The sequence below is a fragment of the Amia ocellicauda genome, chromosome 13, assembly GCF_036373705.1.
Source record: "Amia ocellicauda isolate fAmiCal2 chromosome 13, fAmiCal2.hap1, whole genome shotgun sequence".
Classification (NCBI taxonomy): domain Eukaryota; kingdom Metazoa; phylum Chordata; class Actinopteri; order Amiiformes; family Amiidae; genus Amia; species Amia ocellicauda.
This window is the reverse complement of record NC_089862.1, coordinates 31723237-31734866: the sequence shown is the minus strand read 5'-3', so window position 1 is coordinate 31734866 and position 11630 is coordinate 31723237. Positions and strand designations below refer to the sequence as shown.

The window sequence follows — 11630 nt, the reverse complement described above, 5'->3', positions numbered from 1 at the left end:
TGACAACACAGTTATACTTTCACACAAAATAGTCTTTACGCACACTCTCGCACTCACACATATAGACAAACACACAAAGAAGAAGAAGTGCATCTTTACAGCAACTTAACACAATGAAAAAAGTTCAATAAATCACACATTAGTCCCTGTTATGCTATGAAGAAAGAAGCCTGCAAATAATGCTCTGAGGTTTATTCTTTCATTGCAAATGTTTCCTTCCATTTAAATAAAGTCTCGCTGTTGCAAAAATCTGCAGTATCTGTTCTTGAATCCTTTCTGGTTGGAAACAACAAACTTGCAAAGAGATTTTGTCACCCTATTTACAGATTGTCATCATTATGCTGGAATGTCTGATAACTACTGTATATAGCATAATAAAAGTTGTCAATGATAACTTTTTTTCCTTTTAAAAAAGTACAAGTTTATTCTTTGAAATTCTACACACTAGTTATAAGCTTAACCCTGTGAAAATATTTAGATTATTTTTTAAAGGCACAATATTCAGCCATGAGAAAAAGCATACTGTTTGTTATTGTGTCCTGTGAAAACCATAATTTATTTTTTTCTCGTAACTTATCTTGATAAACCCTGATAACACATACACAATCTCCACTGCAAGCAATCGTGGCAGTAGAAAAAGGACCGCAACATCGTAAAGCCATGTTTCCTTCTGCAAATAAAGCAAAGTGTCCAGAAATACGATGTTATTTTCTTTTTTTTAATGAGGTAACACAATTTCCTACAGAGTTTGCATCTACTTCTGACATACGCTACATTTACTGGTATTTCCATTATTCAACGTGAATTAATCATGAATAGACACTTATTATAAAGTATTACCAGTAAAATAATCATGGTACTATTTTATGAAATTAACAATTAACAGAAGTACCACAAAGTTTAATTTAAATACTTAAATAAATCAATAATAATAAATGTTCAAGATACAAAGCACTGCTGAACTGTTAGGAATTTCCTCAAGCAAATTTGAAACCTTTTGGATTCAGAGTCTTCTACAACCACGAGGTTTGTAGAAATTAAACAAACTGACTCCCCAGCTAACACAACATTGTCCCGACAATTCAGAGTGTTGTTGTATGGTTTGTGTTTGGCTGTGGCAGACGTGTTCTTGCAACATTTGTACAATGTTAATGATATTATTCTGTCGGCTAAAATGCATCAATGTTACGGAAACGTAACAGAGTTTAGTTGTATGTATGTTTTTAAATGACAAACATAATACTAGTTGAGGACATTTTAAGCCTGTCATATTACTGTTAGTATTTAACATAATTTACACAAATGTTTATTTATTTTGTAAGCACAACTGTTATAAACACCTCTTCGTATTATTTAAATAATCCATCCTATTTTCCATGTAATGTCACATAAACAGAATTTTTTGATGATGCTCTTTCTTTCAGCTTTCAACTGAAGATCTTTCGGTTCAAAATTAATGTTAATTACTGTGCCTGAATAGCATCATATAAATTGAAAGAAATGGTCCTTCAGTGTATAATAAAATATACAGCAAATGCAAATGGGTCATTGAGAATTCCTAAAGAAGGAATGTAGACTGCACTGACATCTTAATGAGAGTCAAACTGTAATCAAGCAGGCATATCAGTAGTTTGCATCCTTGCAAATTAATGGAAATATATAATCTCAGAGTAAACATTACTCAATCCAGGCCATGCTCTGACACACATTATCCCTGCATTTACGGATTCCCTTAAGCAACATCTTCCATTTGCAATTCCAAAGAGCTATAAATGAATTAAATATGTCTAACGAATATCAGTCGTAAAATGCTTTCAATGACATTTCAGTATTGTAAGACAAAGCAGACATCTTGAGGTATTTTCAGATGGAGGCAAATCCAACCTAATCATAAATAATCACCTATAAGACTCAAAGTTTCCAATCTGCATTTTCAAGAGATTATTGGATATCATAAGCTTTGCTGGTTGTTGAGCTTTCATCTCCAGATGAATTACAGTAAATGTGTTTTATGTTTTTAGATGACCCTTTTCACTCTGGAGGTTTGGGCTAAGTGGTTTAAGGAGGGATCCACTTGTATGTGTTAAAAGGGTTATTATATCATTTTGAAAGCATGGTGAAGTCATAAATCATTGTATACCTGATTTCTTTTAAAGAAAATTACATCTTACATATGCTCACATAAGTGAGAATACATACAACTTTGACATGTTTCTTTTGAGATTAGAAGATTCCAATTCATATTATTCTACCTAAATATCTAGTCAATTTTAGATTGGAAAACATGGAAGCCAATGGCTTTTACACAAATCAGTCCTGGAATGAACCTTTCTAATTTAATGATCTTTGAAATGAGAAAATAAAAACTAAGTTCAGGATCAGTATTTCAGTTAAAAAGCATGTTTGTACACATGCTTCTGGCTTATAAATGAATATAAACTCTGCTTCTATTATGGCATACACAAGAGACTTGCAAGGTAGAATTTGCTTCAGATGATATGAGATCTAAAATCAACTGGGACAAACTTTTCACAGGACATCGGTTTGCACAAATCGTTCAGTATAATTTCACTGGTTTTGCTCCGAACTCTTAAGCTTTGAACGGAAACAAAATAGTATGTCTTAAACACATGCAACATGTGAGAAGCTTACATGTGAAAATGGGACTTCCCATACACCAAATCAGAGCATTATGTAGTAAGGGTCAGGCTACTGTAGTTTATTTTGGTACAATGCAAGATTTACAATAGGTTAATATAGTCAGTGTATGTTAGTACTACATAACACTTTATTATTTATATGGGAAGCTACTATTAGAAGCAAAAGCTATAGAAATTATGTGACTGTGATGCCTGACTTGTGTTAAAATGATATTATACATGTATAATAAAAAAAAATAATTCATTCCACATTCCCCATCTTCTTACACCTACAGTGCACAAATACAAAGAGAGAAATGGCTGAATACCTTACCTTGACTTAGCAGTTTTATTTCTACTGCGGTCATTTAGGGATTATAAATAAATGAATAAATTTTTTAAAATAAACACCTAGTTTCAGTGAATTAATGCAGTCACCCTAGTGGACATAATAGAGCCAATAGACAACGTTAAAAAAGGTAAACGTGATAGGGAAGATTACCCTGGACCACTTGTCTATGGCATTAACGTCCGTCAAGTCGGGAATTTTAATTTTCAGCTGCGATGCTCGCCTTCGTAAGCGCCCCTTTTTGTGTACCATATGCCTCTCCGCCACGCTGCGTCCGTACAGGTCTCGACTCGTCATCGGTTTCCTGTACTGGATGCTGGCGCTGTCGTAGGAGAACATGGTGGCTCTCGGGTCGTTGAGGCCCGTCAGCACCTCGGAGCCGCTCACCTCGTTCCTGATTTCGAGGGTGGTGAGCAGGATGTTTCCGTGAGCGTCCACCTGCAAGAGACCAGCGCCAAAGTGGCAATCAGTCACGAGCAATTAGGTTAGTCGCGTTCATCTGGCTCCTGGTATACAATTTCCAAAGCCAGCCCATCATCGCAGATGTCTTTTTCGGGGAATGAGCAGGCCATGGCGCTGTTTGCTGTGGATTTCACACAGAGGGAAAGCTACAATATATAATTCATCATCTAACCTTTCATCATAGAGTTAATGCGCCATTTATCTTGCTGCAAGGGCACACGCTTTTCACTTTTCTTCAGGTCATGGTGGTAAAAATAATGCTGTCATCTCTGATTTGACACACCAGACCCCAACTCTCGTTACCAGTATTTCGCACTGTATCCTTACGCGTTCAAACCCCACGGGCCTTTTGTTATTAGTCAAAGAAGTTGCTAATACTCTCAACATATTAACATTAAAACATTTTGCTCCAGACCAAACACACATTTGCTCTAATTGATCTTTATATGACTGACAGAGTATCTCCTTAAGCTTTTTCTTCGGGTTTATTGTTTGACCTCAGTTGAAGGTCTTTTTTTTTTGCAGGGGACTATTTTATTTCTATCTGATTTGAATAGTAAGCATCCCTAAAAACACATTTGTAATGAACCTTCCAGCAGCTAAGCTAATGTATATAGACCTTTATTGTTTGGCTAATGCAACACTAGCTATGCCCAAATCATAGCCACAGATAACAATCATGATCTGCAACATTAATCTGATTGAAAGTAAAAGTATCGAAGATTAGAGGCTATCTGTTCTGTTCTGTTGATGTCATGTGACCAAATAAATACATGAATGTTCGCATTTCTTTTCTGAAACATTCATGCATTTGCATTCATATTTTATTTTAAGAAACGCAGCAGACATTTTATAGCTAAAGTATAAACTGCTACATTTCTTCAACTGCTGTGAATGGACAGAGTATGCAAACAATATGTTACCAAGTGATTATTCAGCTAACGCTAACAACATCGAATGGCTGTTGCACTGCACAGATGGGGAACGCCATTTCATGCTTCACAAAGACTTAAACTGCTGTGAGAGAAAAAAATAAATACATTTACAAGACAGCATCTACAGGCTAATCAACCTGAATGAAATACATACTGCATTTTATCATCCTGTTTAATTAAGCACACAGCATACGAAGTCAGTATGTTATTGTAATTGCCTCTGTAACAGATAATCAAATCCCACTAAGACTGGAGGGCTTGGCTATTATTGCAGATTCCTGTTGTAAAATTCGAACGCGCAAAATTAAGTCAGTAATGCAATTTCTGAAACTTATTTATCCCTGGGTACACTGTTGTTCGAAAGCACAGTCAATAGCGTAAGAATTACAAAGCACTGAATATAATAAACAGGAAGATAAACAAATGACAAATAGGGAGATAAATATTTATGCGTGAAAAGACTCTTCAGTCACTTGGATGTAGAGGGCCTGGAGATATTCTGTGACACTCCTGCAATGGCTCTGTGTTGAACCCGTTGATTTAGAGGTGAGGCACAGATGCAAATAGAACATAAACACAGCCTTAATACTCTGGTTTCAAACCTTAAGTACACCGATCAGCCATAACATTATGAACACCTGCATAATACTGTGTAGGTCCCCAAAACAGCCCTGACCCGTCGAGGCATGGACTCCACTAGACCTCTGAAGGTGTGCTGTGGTATCTGCCACCAAGACGTTAGCAGCAGATCCTTTAAGTCCTGTAAGTTGCGAGGTGGGGCCTCCATGGATCGGACTTGTTTGTCCAGCACATCCCACAGATGCTCGATTGGATTGAGATCTGGGGAATTTGGAGGCCAAGTCAACACCTTGAACTCGTGATTCATCAGACCAGGCCACCTTCTTCCATTGCTCCGTGGTCCAGTTCTGATGCTCACGTGCCCATTGTAGGTGCTTTTGGCAGTGGACAGGGGTCAGCAACAAACTGCGATGCACTGTGTGTTCTGACACCTTTCTATCAGAACCAGCATTCACTTTTTCAGGAATTTGAGCTACAGTAGCTCGTCTGTTGGATCGGACCACACGGGCCAGCCTTCGCTCCCCACGTGCATCAATGAGCCTTGGCCGCCCATGACCCTTTTGCCGGTTCACCGCTTTTCCTTCCTTGGACCACTTTTGATAGGTACTGACCACTGCAGACTGGGAACACCCCACAAGAGCTGCAGTTTTGGAGATGCTCTGACCCAGTCGTCTAGCCATCACAATTTGGCCCTTGTCAAAGTCGCTCAGATCCTTACGCTGCCCATTTTTCCTGATCCTAACACATCAACGTTGAGGACAAAATGTTCACTTGCTGCCTAATATATCCCACCCACTGACAGGTGCCATGATAATGAGATTATCAGTGTTATTCACTTCACCTGTCAGTGGTCATAATGTTATGGCTGATCAGTGTACAGTGAGGAAAAAAAGTATTTGATCCCCTGTTGATTTTGTATATTTGACCACTGACAAAGAAATGATCAGTCTATAATTTTAATAGTAGGTGTATTTTAACAGTGAGAGACAACAAAACAATCCAGAAAAACGCATTTCAAAAAAGTTATAAATTGATTTGCATGTTAATGAGGGAAATAAGTATTTGATCCCCTATCAATCAGCAAGATTTCTGGCTCCCAGGTGTCTTTTATACAGGTAACGAGCTGAGATTAGGAGTACTCTCTTAAAGGGAGTGCTCCTAATCTCAGCTCGTTACCTGTATAAAAGACACCTGTCCACAGAAGCAATCAATCAATCAGATTCCAAACTCTCCACCATGGCCAAGACCAAAGAGCTGTCCAAGGATGTCAGGGACAAGATTGTAGACCTACACAAGGCTGGAATGGGCTACAAGACCATCGCCAAGCAGCTTGCTGAGAAGGTGACAACAGTTGGTGCAATTATTCGCAAATGGAAGAAACACAAAATAACTGTCAGTCTCCCTCGGTCTGGGGCTCCATACAAGATCTCAGCTCGTGGAGTTTCAATGATCTATCGAACGGTGAGGAATCAGCCCAGAACTACACGGGAGGATCTTGTTAATGATCTCAAGGCAGCTGGGACCATAGTCACCAAGAAAACAATTGGTAACACACTACGCCGTGAAGGACTGAAATCCTGCAGCGCCCGCTAGGTCCCCCTGCTCAAGAAAGCACATGTACAGGCCCGTCTGAAGTTTGCCAACATCTGAATGATTCAGAGGAGAACTGGGTGAAACTGGGTGAGCTCTTTGGCATCAACTCAACTCGCCGTGTTTGGAGGAGGAGGAAAGACCCCAAGAACACCATCCCCACCATCAAACATGGGGGTGTTTTTCTGCTAAGGGGACAGGACAACTGCACCGCATCAAAGGGACGATGGACGGGGCCATGTACCGTCAAATCTTGGGTGAGAACCTCCTTCCCTCAGCCAGGGCATTGAAAATGGGTCGTGGATGGGTATTCCAGCATGACAATGACCCAAAACACACAGCCAAGGCAACAAAGGAGTGGCTCAAGAAGAAGCACATTAAGGTCCTGGAGTGGCCTAGCCAGTCTCCAGACCTTAATCCCATAGAAAATCTGTGGAGGGAGCTGAAGGTTCGAGTTGCCAACGTCAGCCTCGAAACCTTAATGACTTGGAGAGGATCTGCAAAGAGGAGAGGGACAAAATCCCTCCTGAGATGTGTGCAAACCTGGTGGCCAACTACAAGAAACGTCTGACCTCTGTGATTGCCAACAAGGGTTTTGCCACCAAGTACTAAGTCGAAGGGGTCAAATACTTATTTCCCTCATTAACATGCAAATCAATGTATAACTTTTTTGAAATGCGTTTTTCTGGATTGTTTTGTTGTTATTCTGTCTCTCACTGTTAAAATACACCTACCATTAAAATTATAGACTGATCATTTCTTTGGCAGTGGGCAAACGTACAAAATCAGCAGGGGATCAAATACTTTTTTCCCTCACTGTATATTGTCACTTGAGCAACATTTACAAACCTCCTATGGGGAATAAACCTGTTGCCTGTTGCATCAGGACAGACTCTCTACTGTTGCTTTTGTTTTTCTGTACTACTAGATGTAGCACGTCCCCGCAAATGCTACTTTATTATTATTATTATTATTATTATTATTATTATTACAGTGTTGAAAAGTGATTGGCAAAGTCAGCTCAAGACACTAATAACATCTTACACAATATTCCACCTGATACGACATTTTTTTTATGGTAAATCCATGACTGTGCTTAATTAACTGATTCATTCTTACTGCAGTCTGCAGCGGCTTCTCTTTGTGTGAGATGAAAATAGTGTTGCGTAGGCAGTCAAATTCGAAGTGCAATTACAGGCACAGCTTCGAACAGCACAGATGCGCAGTCCAAACAACTGACAAACCCACGGCACACAAAGACCTGTTTCTGAAGGTGTGGGGGGGGATTTGCGCACTCTTTGAGGATCCAGGGGAATGGCATCACAGCCACAGGCTCAAATCCACAATGAGTCTCGTTATACACTCTCGCCCACACTAAACTCTGCGGCAACCTTGGTGACTAATCGGCATCAATCTGCTTAATCCATATCATGCCATCAGTTTGGTGTTTGCAGTCTGAGCCTGGATTCAAACTGCCACTGCAGGCAGCAAAGTGACAAAGTAGTGCAGACAAAACAAAGGGTAATCCTGTTATTACAAATGTCACAGAGATTGGTATTCCCTTGCGAACTCAGAGTGAGTGACGGCCCATGTGTGGAGAAAAAATAATCAAATTAACCTAAACTTTCACACCATCAAAAGTCTGTCGCTACTACAGTTTGTCCATTTAGCATTCCTGTGGGAATTAGCCATGTGGGTTCATGTTTGCTCACAATCAAGGCAGTGTGGTTTTAGTTCCTGTTTTAATGCCAAGTACAAATCAGTTTCCAATTACAGCTCAAAAATAAGAGATTTGGCACTTACACACATTAACAGTTATTACAATTACCCAGAAAATGAAATAATCATTAAAACATTAATAGTCAAATATGAGGGAAGATATGTTAGTCAACGTTTTTGTTCCAAAGTAAAGTTAAATAAATATATAAAGCACCCAGTATAGGTCTCTGACTCTTTCAGGCCCAGTTCAGCTGCCACCTCTTGAAACTCCATTAATATGGCTTCTATCAAAGGCTTGACCTCCATTGCTACTAGATTTTCCAAAGGCATCACGCGGCTGATATGTTTGGCTGTCCCACACTGCAGGGACTCCTTCGCAGGGACTCCCTCAGGTATTGTGTGTAGGTCAATTTGATCTCTACTAGGAAATTCAAGTACTGTGAAGCGTCAAAGACGTGGGCACATCTGCATATAGGTCATTTAGTAGAGTTGCAGGAAAGGGCAGCCTTTATATGAGGTATTCAAACAGAGTGTGTGTACAGATCTCATTGTGCTCCAACACAACACATAGCTAGGACTGCGTAAACAATAAGACAGTGAGGAAAATGTCCTCGTGTCATAAGTGTAGCAAAAAGAGATGGTGATGATATTGTGACATGGGAAAAAATATATTTATAGAACCTTTATATGCTGTTTGTGGTAATATTATCATTATAACTTGTCTTGTTGTTCAAATGCTGAAATACATCTTTATTAGCTATTTTCTCAAACACTGCGATTTGAGTTCAGGTGTGCACTCAATGATAGGTGGAATGTGCAAAAAAAGCAGTTGTTTCGGGTGCACCTCATCATGAAATACTCAAGTTGCAGGTGTGTACAGATGTGTCTTGCAATTTAAATTCTGTAAACTCACTGATATCTAAAAAAATCAAGGGATGTTAAATACCCCTGCCATAAAGCGAGTGGGATAATTTACTGTCACACTTATTTGACTTGAATTGTGTCCTAAATTATATGGAGTTGGACTGCAGTGTATAGAAATGAAAGTCGAGTATAGAATGTGGTAGCTATGTACAAAAATAGTTTAATTGTTTAGAAGAGATCATCACAGGCTTTATTGATCTTCATGACTTTGTTACAAGTACTGATTTTAGAGTATAAAATGTAATGTTCATCAATTTTATTTCATTTTGTTGAGTGTTTGAACTCTTTGACTCTTACCAGTTGTGGTTTTCAGAGTACTCAGTAAAATAATGGTGCTACTGTTTTTTCGCCTCATATTTGTTCAATTTCTTTTTGTTATATCCCGCCGAATTTGCATTGAGTAATTGCTTTGCACAAAGGGGTTAACAGTGTTGGCTCTGCAAGTCAGTCAAGTATAGTTCTACCTTTTTTTTTTCCATTTCCTGATTTCGAGTTTTATGGTTGGAAGCCTTCTTTTTATTGTTTCCATTCTTAAACCTGTCACTCAGCTTGACTCCAAAGAAAAACTGTGCACAACATCCATATGTCTTAATCCTTCCCTGGCTCCTGGGGGTAACAGCAATCTTACGTGCCAGCTGTATTTGGCTCCCTGGGTCTAGTACTGAGTCAGGGCAGCTGTGAAAAACTGGCAAGCTCCTAAGTGCTGGATATAGGATCCTGAAGGGGTGGGCAGCTCTAACGTGGCTGCAACAAAACTGTAATTGCAGAGATGTAAGTACAAGCAATTTACTTGTGTGTACACAGCTATGCATATAAAGCTAAAAGCAGAGGGGATGTTTTTAGTCTAAAATCGTACAATTTCAGCTTATATTATTCTGTCCTAAATGGCAATGCATGTGTACTGTTCTGTATACAGTTTAATTAACTCTTTTGGGGCTGCACAACTTTGCTCTATTTCCATATTTGTCAAACCTCAACACAGTAAAGTAATGTACCTGTTATAAGGTCTTAACTTCCTAAGCACTAAATGTCCTCCTTACAAAAACCTAATCGCTTAATAGTGTGGAGATTAATTTGTTCTGCTTTGGGGCCGTTTTTTCATCCTCTGGTCCTGACATTCTTCTGAGAACTGAGGGATTTTTACAGCTTGATAATGATCCAAAACACACATCCAAGTTCATGACCAAATGGATAACAAAATGCAACAGTCAATGCACTTGACTGGTCATCACAATCCCCAGACTTGAGTCCAATAGACAATTAGCGTTATGAATTGAAAAAAGCAGTAGAAACGCACAAGCAACACATCCTGGAGGATCTGAAGAGCTTCTGTATGGAGGAGTGGTCATCATTTGCCTCCTGAATTAATCGACCTATTAAAAGGCTGGGGGTAGCGTCTCTTCCATGTTACCAAAGCCAAAGGAGGAGATTCACAAAGTACTTTGAACATCAAATATTGAAACATATATTTAACTATTTTTGACAGATACACAGAATACTGATAGTTATACAAGTCATTAATTTATATTTTGGAAAAAAAATAATTTACACTTGTATTTTCTTGCTCAGTCAACTACAACAAAGCTATGAATAAATCTGGAGGCTTTTACAACTTTACAAGTTTCTTTCAGAGCTTTTTTGAATTACTTTTTTATATCCAGACTAGACTGTCAGAGCACACTTGTTATATGCATGGAATGTAAAGTGACTTGCATTCTATGATCTTGGTTGGGTATCCAAGTTGGATATATTATTTCAAGCTTATATTTTTTTCAAAGATCATGGTATGGTACACACTTTTCTTTGTGAAAGACAACCAAATGTGGCCTGATTATACCTATAGAATATACAAATTCTGTATATGTCTGGTTTCCATATAGACTCTGTCTACAACTCTTTCCAACCTTTTCACCCTGGAACAGAGGAGACTACGTGGGGACTTGATCCAAGTCTTCTAAATCATGAAAGGCATCGACCACATCAAACCAGAGGAGCTTTTCCAGATCAGCAGGGACACACGCACCCGGGGACACAAATGGAAATTGGGCTTCAAGGCATTCAAGACAGAAAACAGGAGACACTTCTTCATACAGAGAGGCGTCACAATCTGAACAAACTCCCCAGCGATGTGGCTGAAGAGACAATTTGGGAACATTCAAAAACAGACTGGATAGGATCCTTGATCACTTAGTTATTAATGGACACCAAACGAATATGATGGGGCGAATGGCCTCCTCTCGATTGGACACATTCTTATGCTCTTAATATTCTGTCATAGCATATTCGGTCTGAATCATATGCAAGAGTAAAATGTGAATAGAAATCCAAGCTCAGGTTGTAATGTGAAGTATGAAGCTCTAAATCAGATGCACTGACATTAATTGATCCTAAAACTCTATCGCCTGATAGCAGGTGTTTTGAAGATGCACATAA

The 11630-nt window shown here is 39.0% G+C and overlaps 1 protein-coding gene across 1 annotated transcript in view; it reads right to left on the bottom strand.

Annotated features, from left to right (window-relative positions):
* Positions 1 to 913: 913 nt before the first annotated feature.
* gabrb1 (gamma-aminobutyric acid type A receptor subunit beta1) overlaps positions 914 to 11630 on the bottom strand; it is a 36126-nt gene continuing 25409 nt past the window's right edge. The window contains exon 6 of the mRNA XM_066720615.1: positions 914 to 3426. Coding sequence (XP_066576712.1) covers positions 3079 to 3426 — 348 coding nt within the window. The 3' untranslated portion in view covers positions 914 to 3078. The remainder of the gene's footprint in view (positions 3427 to 11630) is intronic.